The sequence below is a fragment of the Melospiza georgiana genome, chromosome 2 (assembly GCF_028018845.1).
Source record: "Melospiza georgiana isolate bMelGeo1 chromosome 2, bMelGeo1.pri, whole genome shotgun sequence".
Classification (NCBI taxonomy): domain Eukaryota; kingdom Metazoa; phylum Chordata; class Aves; order Passeriformes; family Passerellidae; genus Melospiza; species Melospiza georgiana.
The window spans coordinates 106,736,695-106,755,636 of NC_080431.1; the positions used below are offsets into that span (position 1 = coordinate 106,736,695).

General features: G+C 39.0%; 1 protein-coding gene across 2 annotated transcripts in view; it reads right to left on the bottom strand.

Annotated features, from left to right (window-relative positions):
- Window positions 1-372: 372 nt before the first annotated feature.
- Window positions 373-18,942, bottom strand: part of APOO (apolipoprotein O) — a 28,886-nt gene continuing 10,316 nt past the window's right edge. Inside the window, exons 5-9 of one of the 2 annotated variants that reach the window (XM_058018979.1) lie at window positions 18,476-18,571; window positions 16,451-16,542; window positions 11,352-11,459; window positions 3,453-3,548; window positions 373-674 (exon numbers count right to left, since the gene is read on the bottom strand). In XM_058018979.1, the coding sequence (XP_057874962.1) occupies window positions 3,480-3,548; window positions 11,352-11,459; window positions 16,451-16,542; window positions 18,476-18,571 (365 nt within the window). In that variant the 3' untranslated portion in view covers window positions 373-674; window positions 3,453-3,479. The other variant, XM_058018981.1, reaches the window with a different exon arrangement.

The following is an 18,942-nucleotide window of genomic DNA, read 5'->3' on the forward strand; positions in this document are numbered from 1 at the left end:
ACGGTAACGTTCTGGTTCCCATTGTGCTGCTCATTCAAGCAAAAACAAGAACAAGCATTAACAGCTCCATTCCCATCCATCCAGCAGACAGGAACTCACAGATGCTTCATTACACACCTCCTGCTGGCACTGATGAGGCAGAGGACGTGTAGAGAAAAGAGGGGGGGGACTCAGACAAAACACAAGAGGCATTGTAATTGTTCCCATTCCCAATTCTGTGAGCTCCTGGTAGCCAAAACATCCTACTACTGTCAGCTTTCCTCGATGGTAACAAATACAGGCACTGTCAACAGCACCCAGAGAACCTCTCAGATTGTGCAAACATCACATCCGTGAGTTTAAAGAAGACAGGAGGAGGGGAAAAAACAGACATTTTCTGTAACTGGAATTTTATTTTATATATAAATAATAAAGAGACTGAGGGATTTTGAGACTTGCTACTTGCAATGTTGATCCTGCAATGGGACAAGCATGGGCAGCCTTGAGTCCCTGTGCAGAACAGGGGACAGTCTCAGGACTGACCCAACACATGGGGCGTCCTTTCACAGCAGCCATGGCAGCAGATCACCAGACTGCCCTGGGGCACAAGGCAGATTAGTCACATTCAAAATGGATTCAGGTGGTTTTCATCTTTTTCTTGGGAAAGTGTTGCTCATATCTATATTTTTATTCACCTATAACCAAAGAAAGGGGACAGAGGTTAAGGGGGAGAGGAATGGAGGGAGAAAGCAGAATGAAATTTATCACAGGCCCTTTCATTTTTACAGTGTAATCAAAACTTTTTTCTTTGATGTGGCAAGTTGATCAAAATCTGTTTGAGGAATATTCTCAAAACCAATTTGCTTGCAGTAGAGATATTTAACTCTTCATATTACTGACATCAGAGCACTAATCATCATGTCTGTTCTAGAGGACTCAATTCCCATAGTTGAACTAAATGGAAAGACAAAAGAGAACACTTCAAAACGAACACCAACTGGAATCTTGTATAATAAACCAACTTTCTCAAAAATAATTCTTTTGAATTCCCACCAAATGCATGTTTTCCTAATCTTCTTTACTCTGGAGCAAGACTAGGGCAATTTAACTCAAAGAACTGGAATTACATAAATATAGATCTGGAACAGAGTGCAAATGAGATATGCCATCTTCATGGAAAAACACAAAACCCTGTCACTTCTGAGCAACTCCCAAATACAACAGCTGGATAAAATTAAAATTTTTTTCTTATACAGTGGGATGTGGTTTGAGCTGAAGTTTGCATATAATTTTTGATGACAAACTATAATAAAGGCGGTGCAATGCTGCTGGTTTTTGGAACAGAGAAATATGTTGTTGTCTTCAACCCAATATGATTTTGTCCTTGGCTGACCATTCACAGTTCAGAGACCCATGCTGTGGCAAATCATGGAGGCAATGACATTGTCTTTATTTTAGTAACCACATTCAACTAGGAATATTCCCAACAGTTGAAAATGCAGTGAGATTTTTAGGACTGATCTCATCCAAAAAAAAAAAAGTGTCTTTTCAAAGATCACAGCAATGTTCTCCAACCTTTGGGATCACCCAAATCCAACAAAACATCTGGACTTGGGTATGGAGTTAAATGACAGGATTTGATTTCAAGCACAAGTAACAAACTGCCACCCCCGCAGCGCAGCTGAACTCGATACTGAATTGAACTTTCACCATCTGCTTGCCCTAGGTCACAAACCCAGCAGTTCCCTTCATGTGCCTCCTCCAGAAACAACAGGAGGTGAAGCATGGAGGTTTCAAAACCAGGGGCACTCAGGTTCTTCAAGCTCCTGGGCAATTTATCTTCACTCTCTTAAAACCTTCCTCAAACAAGGAAAATGTGCCTGAAGCAAAAGGCTGACATTTCAAAAAGCGAATAAAAAAATTCTATTCATAGCAAGAAATTCTAAAAGAAAATAAAACCTATTTATGGATTTCTGTTTGAACCTTGATATTTGTGCAGTATCACAAACAGAAGTTCAGTTTTCTTGGGTTTTTATCATTTAGTAGCTCTGTCCTAGCTGACAAGAAGCACAACAATATTTCAGTGAATTTTAGAGAGGCTTTTCTTCCTCTCAGTTCTCTTGGGATTCTTTACAGAAAAAAATATTCAATAATCCTTCCATTATTTTTTTAGTTTTTATTTTCAATTACTATCTTACAAACTACTTGGAAAACATGTATTTTTAAAGACTTTATATTCATAGCTCTAAAGGGAAAGCTAAGGTACTCAGTACATCAGCCAGGCAACAAGCTCACATTGCTGTTGTGAGAATTAGCAATAACAATTAAAACACTTTAACATTAAAAACCAGGTTTTCTTTTGAAGCTGCCCATGAGGCAGTGGAACACTGCTGCTCAGCAGATGGGTGATTCCACCACATCTGCAAACATGTGTGACTGATGCTGGGGCAGTTTGCCAGATCTGGACTCCATTTACACAGGTTGGCAGCAAGGAAAAAAAACAAGATTATTCTGGTAAATGCAATACTGCACACAAAAATGATGAGGAGTACCAACAGTGCCAGGATCACTTTCTGATGAAAAGTAAGTTTTTAACATGATGCAAAAATAATAGAGGGCAAAGAGAAGCAAGTAGAAAACATGTTCAGAAGAGACATTCTTTATCAACTGATAACAGAGCAGACATCTGACATTTTGTGCTAAATTATGTCCAATTATGTTATAATTATTTGTAATAAGCCTCAAATACAGAGCAATTTTTATCCTATGAAACCAAACCATCACAAAATGTCAAGAGGATGTTTCTGTTTTGCTCTTCTAGAAACTGTAACCATAGGACTTGCTTGAGTTTAGAACACAGCCCTGAGGCCAAGTCAGAACTGGTATCTCAACTCGAGTTTCTGCCTTGGAGAGCCTGGAAAATGCTGCCTTCATTTCCTCCATCTTCTGCTCCCAACAGGACTCATTTGGGAGCTGCATTAACGTGAAAGGTCAGGCACGTCATGGACTTTTACAGGCTGTAAGGCAGTGCTGCACCCTGGCACTCACAAATCTTTAGGGAAAACTTATCAGCAGGGAAGAGGTTTCTTTCCCCACCCTAATACTTGTGCAAGTATGACAAAAAAGGCAGAGAGGTTTTTGGTAAGGAAGGCAGAAATGGGAAGACAAAAAAAGAAAATAAAAGGCCAAAACCAACCAAAACCACAATCACAAGGCTTTCCTCAATTAATTCAGAACCCTTCAAACACACATGTATTTACTTGTTATGCTCTAAAGATGAAAATTTAGAATTCTTAACTTGAACAGTGTTAGGGAGTGCATATATTCTTGACAAATTTTAGGACAAATAAAATTATCTGTCTGTACTCTCCTAATCATTATGAAGAAAACTACAAGTCAAACTTGAAAGTGTTCAGCTTTTCCCAGTTACTCTGCTGTTTAGCCACAAACTCTTACCAGTCTTTATCCTTTACCTGTCTGATGCCAGGTGATGTAGCATTCTACTTCTGGGTCTGCTCTTTATTTGAAGCAGCATGGACTTCCAGGGGCTTGTCACCCACTGCATCACCCTTGAGGAAGAAAAAAAATATGCACAACATTTCAATTGAGGCAATCCATGATTAATGTTTTTACCAGAACAGAAATCCTCTTCAAAAGCTGAAACAAAAATATGTCACAAAATCAAGTGCTTCATGAGACTAATTCAGTATAATACACTCAAATATGATCTTCTACCAAACACTTTCTAGACTTTAGTCTTCCTGTAGCTAGCCAAGCAATTAAAGGGTTTGAAAGAACAAGTATTTTCAAGAGAAGTGCTTTAATTGAATCATTTTGCCTGTATTAATAACAGAGGATGAATACCCATAGAGTAGTTGCTATTTTGCATTCTCTGAATTCTGTGTGGATTTATACAATAGATCCCTTTTAGCACATACCCTTTTAGAGGGTGTTCTCACACTTTCCCCAACATTAATGACAGAAATCAAAGAATAAAGAGAAGCTTGTTACAGGGTCTGGTCTATCCATTTGCCAAGATGCTATAACAAACATGCATTTGATTACAGCTTTAAATAGATATCTATTTAAAAATACTTAAAGGGCCACAGACATGGCTTGGGGACTGAAGCACATAGCAGGACCAGCTGAGATGAGGATCTGGTCACACTGGTGAGGACCACACAAAGGGGGAACCTAATTCCAATCCACAATTTCCTAATGGGCATTTACATGTTTGGAAGAGCCACGTCCTTCTCAGAGGTTCACATCTAAAGGACAAGGAGAAAAGGACAGAGGAGCATGGCAGATTTCTCTTAGATCAAAGGGCAAAAAATTATAAATGTATCACAGCACTGATCATTGGAGCAGGTTTTCCTGACAACTTTCTAAATCTCCATCCCAGGAAATACTCAGCACGTGATTACATAAGGCCTGAAGCACCAAATCTAATTTTGAAACTGCCTCTGCTCTGAACAGGGGTTTGGGTGAAATAATCAGAGGTGGCACCCACCCTCAATTGTTATTAAATTCTACACATGGAAATTAAATGGCATTTCCTCTTTGTTCTAGAAGGCTATTTTTACCAACATGACTTAATTAAAAAGATGATTGGTGACAGCCAACACAGCTTCACTAATGGCAAAGTGTGCCTGACAAATGTGGTGGCCTTTTGTAACAGGGTTCCAGCAGTGGTGGACAAGGAAGAGAAGGAAGAGTGACTGATGTCATCTGTGACTTGTGCCAAGTGCTTGACACTGTCCTGCAGGACAGCCTTGTCTCTGAACTGCAGAGACATTGATTTGATGGATGGAGCACTTGGCAGATAAGGAATTGGCTGGATGGTCACACTCAGAGCTGCAGACGTCACTCTGATGTCTGAGAGACACCAGGGACAAGTGGTGGCGTCACCTTTTCGCAGGGGTTCCATACTGTTATCTCCTTATTGCAAAAGTTCCATATCTTCTTGATACTGCCTCATGGACAGCTCCTCAGAGCACTGACTCTTTCTTCTCCACAAAGCAGCCACTGACTGCAGTTCCCTTCTCACCCAGCCACACCACTCTTTTATAGCATCTTCTTCTCCTTGGTTACTGCTGTGGCCTGGTAAGGTCAGGCCTGCTCCTAATCATTGATGACTGGCCCAGCTGCAGCTCCTTAGGGGTAAGATTACTTTCTACACCATCTTTATGGTGGTGCTCCTCAGGGGTCAGTGCTGGGACTGGCACTGACACCTCAGCCAGCAGCAGGGACCCTGGGACCCTCATCAGTCTGCCAACAATCCCCAGCTGTGTGCTGCTCAAGATGCTGCAGGGAAGGGATGGCATCATCCACAGCGATTTACAGGCTTCAAACATGGGCCTGTGTGAACCTCATGAAGTTCAGCAAGGCCAAGTGCAGGGTCCTGCACCTGGGTCAGGACAATCCCAAGCACAAACGGAAGAGAATGGATTGAGTAGAGTATGGATTGGGTAGAGAATGGATTGAGAACAGCCCTGGGGAGAAGGATTTGGGGATGCTGGTTGATGAAAACCTCAACATGACCCAGCAATGTGCCCTTGCAGCCCAGAAACCAACCACACCCTGGGCTGCTTCCAAAGCAGTGTGGGCAGCAGGTCTGCTTTGCTCCTGGAAGCACACCAGGAGTGCTGTGTCCAGCTCTGGGGCCTGGGACATCACAAGGATGGGGACTTGTTGGAGCAAATCCAGTGGAGGCCAGGGGATCATCAGAGGGCTGGAGCACCTCTTCTACAGAGACAGGCTGAGAGAGTTGGGATTGTTCACCCTGGAACAGAGCAGGCTTTGGGAAAACTTCTAGCAGCTCTCCAGCGCCTTAAGGGGGCCACAAGAGAGCTGGAGAGGGACTTTTCAGAAGGGCCTGTAGTGACAGACAAGGGGGAATGGCTTCAAACTGGAAGAAGGCAGGTTTAGATTCCATATCAGGAAGAAATTCTTTGCTGTGAGGGTGGTGAGGCCTTGGAACAGGTTGTCCAGAGAAGCTGCTGATGCCCCATCCCTGGAAGTGTTCAAGACCAGGATGGATGGGGCTCTGAGCAACCTGATCTAGTGGAAGCTGCTCCTGCAGGGGGTTGGAACTAGATTATCTTTAAGATCCCTTCAATCCCAAACTATTCTGTGATTCTGCAATACTAAATGTGATGGAAAATGTAGCGAAGGAAGCTAGAAGAAACTGGAAAATGTTTCAAAGAATGGGTCAAATTTATATATTACCAGTTAAACATGACAAGGCACCAAGTCTGTGGCAATCCTGCATATGCTGTGCTGGAGACATGGACTCAATATATCAAGATTCAATTATGAAGATATTTCTTAAATGTCTTATTCAAAAAATGCCTAGCAAGACATTTAAAATGTAATTACTTCTTTGAAAAATCCATTTCTACTCTGGGTATTTCACAGTAGGGGAAATCACATCCATAACAAACCACACCCATTTCAAAATAATAATCTACTCTGTAATTTGCCTGTACAGGAACTTTTAAGCTATGACATTTTACTAAAATTTACAATGAATAATCTGACTAACGATGCCTCATCTCAGAGTTTACTCAATCCTGAACAAATGAAGTAAAAATAAGCTCCTCACAGAGAAGGCTGTGTTTTTCCAGTTTCTTGTTTTAACTTGTAAAAAGTAATTATTGTCTAGGTAAGGTTTGTTTTTTTTTTTTTTAATGTCCTGAAAGAGGAAAACAATCTAAAGCAACACACACATGCACAAGGGAAGAGTTGTCTTGCTAAATTCCTTTGTTTGTATGAGCTGAGGAGATCTCATCACAGGGCTTGCCTTCAGTATAACTGTTAACCTGAGTTATTTAATTCAAGCCAATCCACTGATAGACTGTCATTCCTCACACAGTCATTTGCTGAATTAGCAATTAAGAAGTTTTCAACTCCAACCACTGTATATGCCCACAGTGTAAATAGTGAGCTCGAGCAGTAATGTGAGTTAAAAAGGACTTTCTGTGGCACAGGCACATCATTTAGAAAAAAGTGCCAAAGCCCTCTAGCACACTCAAAACCAGGTCAAAAGCACAAAATGTGTTTAGATCAATGACTCAGAAGACAGACTTCCTCTGTGCCAGGGTACCCTCTCATAGTCAGAAGCAGGCACATATTCAAGACAGTCTTTCTGCTTTCTGGCTCCACACAACCACTCCATAACAAATCTGGGTAGCCAGACGAGGTCACACATCAGAGCTCTACTCCACAGCAGAAGAGGAAATATTTTGCATTCTTGTGTTTCTGACTGTTTCAAGTGAAAGGTGACTGATAAGACATCCCCATAATACATTTATTATCAAATGTTCAATATATAGGGATTCCTTGGGATTAAAAAAAATCATTATTTGAAACCAAAAATAACACTGGTACTAAGGGGACTGTACAGTTTCAGCACATGAGTGATTCAAAACCACCCCAACTTAGCTCACACAGCATCTAACAGAGATACACTGAGACCTAAACTTTAAACAACAAACTTCACAAAAAACCCACCATGATTACTCTGAAAATTTTCCTTCCATACAAAGAAAAAGCCCCCAAAGCAAACCAGCTAATGTCAAACCCCCAAATGTGAGGTGCCTCCTTCCCTTGCATTACAGTTGAACCAGGTGCACAAGTTTCTGTTGCTACCTCAGAAGTCTTCCAGATGGCCAGACCCTGTTACACTAATCTTAGAAATTACAACTTCAAAAGTATGTAAGATAGGTGTGTATCTTTTGTGCTTATGGAAACTCTTGAAAGGGAAAGTCTGGCCACTAGGAAAAAAAAAACAAAAACAAAAACCAACACAGCTGCAAGCTGCAAAACAAAAACAAAGGCTCACCTGGGCTCACAGATTAATAATTTACCTTCTTTCCTCTTTGGTTTGCAATGTATTGCTTGGAATAAAGAAAACATCACTGTCTTACCTTACTCATCCCCCCCTAGTCAATCAGTAACTTCTTCTTCTTTTACTTAACTTGACCTTGAACTTAATTTTCACAAAAATATGAAGTACTTTCAAAAATGTTGCTTTAAGCTGCCCTTAGAGAGATCAACTTTTTGCAGAGTACATTCTTTCTGTCCATCCACTTCTAGCACATCTAAATTCCCCACTGCCCAGACTAAGGATCCGCTCCATAAGAAGTCTGTTTGTATTTCTTACAAGTTTCATATTGTTTTTATTCCTACTACCAAACAATAAAAGGAGGGCATGTGACAAGAAACAGCATTTTTGCCAGAAGTAGATGTTTATCTTTTAGCTGTGATGACCAAACTTTTGCCTGCCTGTTCAGAACCCACCAAAGCCAAGCCTAACAAGCATTTTCTGTAGAATAAGCTTCCTCAGCTGCTTATGTTGTGTTTTAAAAGATGACCAAAATACATGGGACTTCAAAACTCTCTTAAAAGACAATTTAAGGTTTGTTATGGTCACAATCTGTGATGCTGACAGCGAGGCTCCCCAGTCAAAACACTGACATCACAATTTTCAACAGAGCTTTCAGGTGAGGAAGGTTCTGGTCCACAATTTCCTTGACACTTGTTTTAAGCAAGTACAGGAAATCAGCCAAAGCTGAGCCCTCTTTGCACCTGGAGACATTTTGTAACCAGCCAGCACTTAATAAAATACCCAGAGACTGCCATAGAGATACACTTTAAATATATGTATATATAAATATAAAATATATTTATATAGTTTACATGTGTAATAAAAACATACGGGTTGAAAAACTGTATGTATCATGTATTGCTAAGTCACTGGTGGTGTCCATCAGCACACCAGTCAGGATGGAAAACCAAATAATATGTCATAAAGGGAAAGAGGGAAATTAGTTTTCTGTGAGATCTCATTAATAGATGGGCCAAAGTGGGAAAGAGCAAACACAAGAAGAAAGGAACAAGGGCTGAAAGAAGGGTGTACTTAGAGCTGTAGTGCTGTTCTGCTTTTACACAATTTGGCCTCTTCACTGAAAACAAGGGGTGCCCAATTCAGTGCTGCTGGAAGAGAGAGAATCCAAAATTGTTAAAAATACAGCAAAAGTCTTTGAATGGTATGGAGACAAGATGAAGTGAGAACTAATAGAAGAAAATTATTTTTCTCTGTGCTTCAGTTCTAGCAGAGAGATTTTATCCTGACATCCTGAAGAGCTCCATTCTTCAACAGCACGTTAAAAACATTTATCTGCCTGACTTGCTCTGTGGAGGGGCTGCAGCCACAGTGTTTTGAAATGGAGGCACAGAAGGTCCCAGAATTCATCTTTCTTGGCAGAACTCAGAATTCAGTTGATATGACCTCAATCTGGCACAGGATTTTGTTTCATAAAACCTTCAGCAAATTAACATACCACATTTATTTTAATGACATATTGCTGCACAAACATGAAGTTATGCACAGCTGTGGTACCTATGACTATCAAACAAATTATGAGCAACGTAACAAATTAACAGAAGCCAAGAAGAGCCACCCAAATACTGCTTGACTATTTGCAAGAATCCTTTGTGTAGCAACAGGAAAATGCTGGAGTAAATGTCACAAAAACAAAAATAATGTCTTTTGCTCTGGCATAGCTTCATGAAATGGGTAACATCTGCTGCAACAACAACTCAAGAGTCACATTTAGACTTGTCTTCACTAGTTCAGGAATCCAGCTGCCTAGAATGACAATAAGAAATACATGTACAAAAGCAACCAAATTCTTCCACAAGGTTGTCAAATTAAGACAGAAGTGACAGAATCTATCCTACAATGCTTTGCCAATTTTAGTTTATGATAGCTAAAAGCATTTTCTTCCATGACACTTCTGTATGAGTAAAAGCCTTCAATAAAAAAAATGGAACTTAAACAGAAATTCTTCTGCTTGAAAAATTGATAGTAAATTCTTCTGCTTGAAAATTTGATAGTGATTTGGTGGTGCTGATAATCTGTAGGATTATTTCCACATGAAACAAACCTAAACCAAACCCATCTCTACCCACCCAGATTCCCAACTGCGTGTTGGTTTCACCAACCCTAGCCAAAGGAAGCCTCAGGACAAACTTCCTCCATCAGAATCACTTCTCATTCCCCCTTCCAGACAAAAGCATGTGACTCCTGACAGCTGCTGCTCAGCCTCTGTGCACAGCAGGGAGACAGGAGCCTCTCCTGAGGAACTCTGAGGACACAGCCCCAGCAGGGCTGCTTGCCTCAGTGGTAATGGGAAATGTTCCATCAAGTGACCAAGTACTGCTTCTTCATTTGAGTCACAGGGGTTTTGGGCCTTGTCTAATCCATCACAGCAGCAGCAGCAGCTCACACTGACAGCACCTGAACAATGAGATGAAGTTTTGCAGAACACCCATCCATGAGCATTTTGCTCCTTTGTGCAAGTAATGTGCTTTGGCAACTAAGGGGTGTGATTTAAAGGTTCTGCAAGGAGGAAGAGAAGGAAGTGTGTTTACTTAGTGGTCTGAAATTCTGCAGGCTGTTTGTTTTTCTGCTGAGGTAGCAAGTGCTCGAATAAGCCTTATAGCAAAATGAAAGTGTCAAAAGTTTTTGCCTTCCAATAACAACCATGTGTTCTCTTTTAAATGCCTGGGACACAATAAAAGAAAAACTTCAGCTATTTTTTACTAATGCTGTCAGTTTGTCTTTCTGAAATATTTTAATATTCTCTCTTTTTTGAGTTTCTTTTTGACAGCCTAGCTTTCAGGAAAGCTACAGGACAATTAACCAACCTTTGTTTATCCAAGTTCATTTACTGAAGTGCCTTGGGCCAGTACAGGGTGAGCATCCACTGATGAAAGTCTTCCCTCTCAGGAGACTCAGCAGCTGCCAGCACATGCGAACATTTCCCCAGCCCAGCTTGTCTGGAACTAGTCCTACACCCAGCCTCAGCAAGGGAACTTGGTCCCATCCCCGAGGTCCATCCAAGTGCAATTTTGTCTCCAACACACCTCTCTCCCAGTCATACTGAGTTTAGAAGCGAATTTAAAACAACAGAAGCTTTACATAACACACATGAACTTTTCTTTCTTTAAGCAGCAGCTAAAAAAAACCACCTTAAAACCTTGCAGGCTTTCTTTGGCACACATTTAATAAACTTGCTCAGTTCAGCAGTCTCTCACACTATGCTTCACTAAGCCAGGTAAATACATTTCTTAGAATTCTGTTTGCTTATCTGTATCTGATTACACTAAAGGAAGCTTCCAAACAGGATTTCTGAAAGTTTAGCTTGAAGTAAGCCTAATGTTTTTCCACAGCTTAGAAAGAGAGAATGAAAAATTTCTCTTCAGAAATAAAGGCCAAGTCACAGTGGAACAAAACCACTGTTGTTCATAATTTTTTCTGAAAAGACAGTGGTAAATTCAGAAATCAAGTTCCTCAGACTTCTTACCTTATCACCTTTTTCCCCTGATTTCTTCTTCTTAGGAGTATCCTTCCAAAGAGCTTCTACAGCAATATATCCTTGAAGACTCCAGTCATACAGCTGTGTGCCAGCAACCTTTGAAACAAAAGTTTTTAGAAAGCATGAACTTAATAACCTGGGGAATATTGCCTTGCTTCTTATTTAAGTGGAAAAAGTCTCATAACACAAGACGTTTAACTCTTCCTGTTCAAGCTCACAATGCACAGAATTAATAAACAACTTGGAAAATAATGTCCCATGAGGAGTAAGAAAAAATAATGTGCTAAAAACCTAAGAATATACATCTGTACAAACAGGAGTGGAATGCTTCTGTGTGGAAACAATCTCTGTTTTCTTAGTATTTGACATTCAACATAATTAACATAGGCAAAATATTTCTTAATTTGACCAGACTCATTTTCAAAGACTCTTCTAAGGGTTGTCATTGTTTTGCAATTTTAGATTTTATTCTCATTTTTTTAGAATTTGCTGATAGATGAATGTTATGAATAACCAGCTGTCAACTCCCAAAACAGTACACAGCTAGGAAAGACTGTGTTTGCTATATTACACCAGCAAGTATTTTATGACAGGGAAAGGCCCAAAGTCTAATAAAACAGTATCCCTTGTCCCTTATGTACATGGAATTGTAGTATTTATAGCACCCTTCAAAACTAAAGAGTGTTAGGTTTTTATAGCCAGGCTCAGGTCTATACTGACTTTCATATCACTATCTGTTTCTGTAAGAGGAACAGCAAAAAGGACAATTGGTCCAACTAAACAGCTATTAAACTAAAAAGCTTATGAAATCAAGAACTAAGAAGGTATTTCCCTATCTCCTACAGCAAAGCCATAAAATGTAAACTCTGAGAACAGCACAAGTGTAAATGTTTCTGAAACAATCTTCTGATGTTTCTGAAATACATTTTCCAGTTTCTTCCAGTCTCCATCAATTCAGAGACAGTTCAAAGACTTCCTGAGCCAGAATTGATTTTTATGTGTGTAAAGAGGCCCAAGGAATTTCCCTTCTATGAACTTTTTTTGGAGTTCAAGGGGAAGTGCAGATTTTCAGCATCCCTGTGCCAAGTGGTTCTGCTGCTGGGTACACTGGTGTGAGGAGCCACTTCCCCTCGTCTGTCTGATGTGCAATCAGCAAGGCTGATTACAGCAGTTCCTGCACAATGGCACAAGGATGTGCTTCTGGGCAGACACCATGTGCTGGCTACCTTACAAAGGAGCCTACTGAATAACCAGAATTAAAAGAAAACAAACCCAAATCAGCAACTACACTTCCAAGTCACAACTACATCCAAAATGTAGGCTGTCTTAAATACAAAATGTCCTTTTTGTCACCATATCTAACCAATTATTTTGGTTTAAATAAGTCCATTGGATGCACTCAGTTTTCTCTATATCTGAAAGTGATGAGTCATCAGAAAAAAGCACATCAAGTGATCCTGTTAAATTTCCAAAACTGCCCAATTTAAATATTTTAGGTATAGACAGTTATTTTGGTTTCCAGTATCATAAGTGTTCATTCTGTAGCATCTAGCACTTCAACAAACCAGCTGGCTCATCTGAAAAAATGGTGGTCTCTTGTGCAAACAGTACAAACCTACCACTGAAAAAGTTTGAAAAATATTGACAATAAACAAAGGGCTGGTTTTGTCTGCAATATCACTGAAGACACAGCTCCCAACATAAAATGAGAAAAAACAACTGTCCTTAAGCAGTATTTTTGTTTCTGCTTAAAAATACTCCATTAAAATATTTAAAACCACACTAAATGCCCAACAGTACAAACTTAAAAATATTCTTATAGTCATATAAGGAGTCACATGACCAAGTGATTTATGAATTGCATTAGATGAGAAACTGGTTATTCATGTTGCTGAATGTATGAATTAGATTAGATGAGAAACTGGTCATTCACATTGCTGGATTAAGCAGCTCCATCACAAGGTACAGCAACCCAGACAGTTCAGTCTGCCAAAACCAACCAATGTTTCACCAAGGCACAAACCCCCAAGAGCCAGGACCCACAGATGCTTCCACAGCTGGAAAATGCATTTCTAGGCAGACTGGAAGTGCAAGCTGCAAAGCCAACATGCTAAAATACCATTGCTGCTGAATGCAGCACTGTGAGTGGGTCTGTATGCTGAAGTTTGAACAAAGAAGTTCAAAAGTCAGATTGAGTGGCTCTCAACAGGGATTCTGAAAGTTTGAGGTGGCCATGGGCCACCAACACCCACTCTGGGCACTCCTGGGGGGGCACCAGTGCTCTCCAAGGCCTAAGGTGGCACACAGCACCCTGAGCATGCATTACTGACCACACTGGATGTCACACACAATCACACATTCAGAGCCTTGATCAGCAATTCTTTATCTATACTCTGAAACTACAAACTGAGAGTGCACTGGTTTTCCTGCACTTACAAAATGCCATTTCAGGAGCATCCAGCAGCCACCATGGATGAAGGGACCCCAGGTCCTGCTTTCCAGCTCACAGCTCCTGGAGCCCTGTCCTGCTCTCAGCACAGCTGTTTATGCCTCACAGACTGAACCCAGCAAGGGACAAGGTACCGGTTCAAAAGACACAGAAATAATGTGGTTTGCTGTCAAAGAAACAAAGCTCTATTGGGAAGCTTTTCTTTCTTTCTAGAAGAATGAAAGCATAACACACAGTACTTTAGTAAAATTGAAAGGTTCTAATAACAAAGGACAAAATTTAATTCCAATTATAGAGTTATTTAAATAACTGCATAATGGAAAGTTCTTTCCAGCTGGAATATAAGCCACAGTAAATACAAAGTATTTTGAGTATATTATGATTAGCTGGAAAGCAATAACATTTCAAAACACTAAGTAGGGTTCCACCAGAATAAAATAAGCTTTAGTATTAAATTCAGTTTCCTACCACATATACAGTCTGACCTTTTGTTCAAAGTTATTAAAAATATAGTAATACTGGCAGTGAGGAAATAAATCCCTTACAAATTTGTGATTTATTAAAATGTGATCTATTATTTATTAGATTATTTCCTAAAGCAGGGAAAAAATAATAGTCTATGAATTTGTTCCATCTTCAATTAGATGATTAGTGTCTGAAAACTCCCTGTTACCAATGATGAGCTCTGTTGCTACAACTTCACTTAAGGAAGTCATACATCTTAATTAAAGAAAAATTTTTACCTAAGATGAATTAAGGGTTGGGCCTCAATTACAAATACCCTTTGCTGTGTTTATTTCCAACTCTCCACTAGAAAGTCTGAAATAAAAGCGGGACAGAAACAAAACCCCCACAACTTAAAAAAAAACAAAAACAACACAATACCCAGTGAAGGGAATTATACAAGTGTAAAAGAAAAAGCAATGATAAAGTACTTAAGTGTGGAAGAAAAATAAAAATAATATAATATAAAAAATAATTTAAATTTATGTTACAGAATATTTTCTACATTGTTTCATGAACTTAGCAAGTGAGCTTTGTACTGCAGGCATTCCTTTCTAGCTTTACAGACATTTTGTGAAAGGCTTATGAAGCATTTAAAAATAATTAATAGACAGGAAAGTGTTTCCAATTTCAGATTAAAGATTAAAAATTCTGGATGGTAAGATATGATATGCTTAAAACTTTGCTTTTTTAAGAAAAGAAAGCACAAGATAGATTAGAGGAACCAAAACAGTATCTAGGATATTACTGTCCCCACAGAAGTTTCCAAATTCAGGACTACTGTCCTGACCAAGTCAACAAAGCTAAACCCATTCCAATCTCCTATCAGATTTTTCATTACAGCCAAACTAAGAACTGTAAATTAATCAAAGAGCAACCATGCACTTCAAAGTTCTCATAAAATAAACTAGGTATTGTGAAGCTGTTAGCACCAAATCCACAGTTAAGCCCGAACTGAGCTTCTTTAAAAACAGTAACATCAGTTTGAACAGTGTTCAATCACTTCCCACTTCACTGTTCAGAAGGCAAGCACAATTTTAATACACAGTTTCCAACAGAAATGTCTAAGCTTCTTAAATTTTGATAGGTCTTTTTCCTGCCACTTGTATAATTTTCACTGTCTGAGAATAAGCCAAGAGAATTATCTGTATTTAGAGCGTCTGAATCCTGGAAGCAGTAAAAAAAGATTCCACCAAAGATCAGAGTACCACCATGCTGGCAGAGCTCAAACTCAGCAGTTTTGACTCTCCCTAAGTCAATGACCTTTCAGTTTTTAAAGAACATTATGTGTTCTTGAGAATATCATACACCATTCTGACATCTCAGGGTTATTCACAAGTGGCCAGTAACTAGATGGCAAATTTACCAAAGGCTGAAATAGAATTTGTGAAAGATGCAAGTATGTGCACTGTGAGTGGTTAAGGGCTGGATATGAAACACAGTGTGGTGGGGAACTGAGGAATGTGCCAGCACTAAGTGTGGACAGCAAGGCACATGATCTAACATCAGTAAGGGCTGTAAGCAATTCTCTGGTCTCCTCAGTTCTTTCTCTAACAGGAACTCATTTCAGCAACTGCAAGTTAACACGTTTCTTGTGTGCCTGAAACAACAAATCCATAAATAGGGAAGGCATCCAGTAAGTTTGCAGCAGAATTCTTACCCTGTTCCAGAATGTGCATGCTATCTTTCTTAAAGTCCCAACAAAAAAAAGGCAGAAAATGTCAATAACATTTATCTCAAAATGTTATGATGACTTGTCTATAGAAACTCCTTTTTTTCTTTCAAGCACTGTTTTCATTTGCTCACAAGATATTTCATGTTTCCTTAGTATTGTAAGTAAGCACACAAACTGTACTCAGCATATTTATGTTAATTTAGTGTTACATGAGGTTAGAGGTTTTGAAAGGAAATTACATTCCTCTAACTGAAGACACTACTGCAGAGGTTAGAAAAAAAAATGTCACTAAAAGGAACAAGTCTGAATATCTTTCAGCCCAGACTGCATCTGCTTTGACAAATTAACAGTAATATTGTTAATTGCCACTGACATGGCTTTTAAACATGGATGACCAGCTAATCTGAAGTTAGGAGGCAACAAATAAACACTTATGCAAAGAAAGGAATCATCACTGACCTTTGCAATAGCAACTGCTTCCTGAGGGTAATACATGGAGGTACCCATACCCATGAGAGCTGCAGGATACACCAACTTCTTTATTTTTGAGCCTGTTTTGTAACAAAAAATCAAAAACCACAAACCATTGATAGAGTATATGTTAGCCAAGTCAGCTGAATGCCCCTATTTTATTTATAAACCATTTTCTTAAATACATTTTAGTGTATTTTCTCTTCCATCCTACCAGTTCCTTAAGAAACATAATCACTCTGATCAGTAAGGGCTCCCCTAATAGTTTGCTAAACTTTTTAAGCCTCACTAAGATCATATCTTAGATTGGTTGTGCACATAAATTCCTTTGGACATGAACTGCTGACCAAGTCTGGGACTAGGACTGGACATATCTAGTCTCCTCTGAGTAGGAGTCTACAAGGAAAGTCTCTGAATGCTGTGACTCAAGAGGAGGATCCTCCCCAGACAGGTCTGTCTGACCTTGTCCTCTATGCAGAAACTGATCAAGTTACCACCAAATCCTTTCAAACCATTGCTTTACATCAATAATCACATTGCTGCTGCTCTCTTGCAAGTGAAGTGCATCACTCCATCTGCAACCCGAGTTAAAACTAATTATCTCTAATGGCATTTTAAACCAAGCTGGATGACTGCACAATATTCACATGATTAAACTTTGAATACCATATTTTCTACTTAGTGAGCAGCTGTGCATATTCAAGTGTTATGATTTGACCTGGAGGATTTTATCTGTACCTTCCAAGAGGGCAATTTCTCCACAAAGACCAAGGAAAGGAAGAATAAAATAAAGAGGACTTTCAGTAACATCAAAATTAAGGGGCACTTCCATTTATGGTTTGAATACTTTCTGGAAATAAAACTCATATTTTAAACTATTACCAGAAAAAAAAATTTAAATTATGGCTCCCATCCTAAAAGATTCACAAATGTAACATTTTTAGTATGAGGTATTTTCATTAAACTTAGGATCCTCTAATCTTTCAATTCCAGTCCCAAGACTGCACTCCCCCCTCTCCCCTCACTTTGCTACAAAGTGTTATAAATGATGGAAGCTGATCTCATTCTTCATCATGCTGCTTGAGAAGCAGGAATACAAAGAAAAAGAACTTCAAACAGGGAAGTTACCTTGATTTCATTAAAAAAATACACAAGGAAAAAAAGTGAAGTACTGTTTCCACCAGCTTCACTAGAAAATTAAATAGTTGGAGATGCACTTCTAATTTCTACACAGCCAAGCACACACTGCCAGTGCAACACACTCAGGCCCCACAAAGGTTTATTTTTGTTCAGACCATGTCCTCACTGGTATTTAAATTCTACAGTTTTAAAGTTCTGTTACCTACATTTCACTGCATTAAGAATATCTTAATGTAAGCACAAAATACTTCTTCACACTTAACGTTTCTTAGACTAACGCTTCTATTTATGAAAGCATGAACATTTTTTCAGTAAGTGTGATGAAATTAACTGCATCATTTTTCTGTAGTGCAAAATGTGCAGGTATTTACAGTGCACCCAGAATTAGTTCACCAATCTATTTGCTGAATCACCATCTGCAGCATCCCTGCATGTCAACACAGAATACTTTGAAAAAACTTGAATATACCCCTGATTGGACACATACCATAGTTCAGGAACATCTGTATTTTACCATAACTTATTCCACAGTTGTTTTCTACAGTAACAGATGTGATGAAGAACCTCAATAATTAAAAATATTTTTAGGCTAGAAGATACCAAACCAGTCCTTTGCCATTTTTGTTATACTAAAATACTGCTGGGGAAAATGGAAGACTAGATTTTAGTAACAAATACAGCACTGATAAAACAATAATTGTTGGTTATTAAACACCTTTTCCATGCAGTTTCTTTATAAGGAACAGTGCAGAAACATCCTTGTAACAGTTAATTCAGATCTCCTTGTCACAACTAAAAATTAGTACCCTAAAACCCACAAAAAATTACTTACCCAAAATTGTAACTTGAACAGTCCAAATGGTTTCCACTTACCTCTAGCAAGAAACAATCCAATAATTCCAGCAAAACTTATCACACCAAGCCTTGGATAAAATCCAGCAGGAGGCTTCTGGAGAAATTCATAGCCCTCTGAAAAGAAGCCAGAACAAAGTGCTTTAATGTAATGTGAAAGTGTTTTTGTGAAAAGGAATCATCAATACACGCTGGCAATTGTTACAAAACAGAAAGAGTTATCAAAACACATTTAACTATCATGCTCATTTTAGATATGCTGGCAAAAAATTCAAAGCCTTTGAGTTTTTTCTCTAGCGACACATGAAGGGAACTGAATATTGTATTGTATTCACCAATTTTCACAGGAGCTTTGCCTTTGCTCCTGGGCCATCTGTTTTGTTTTGCTCTTTGCATCTCAATCGTATCTTTTTCAAATTAGTGATAAAAACCTTTGCAAAATGGAATTTCACAGCTACACTTTAACAATAACTAGTTTCAGTAAAACA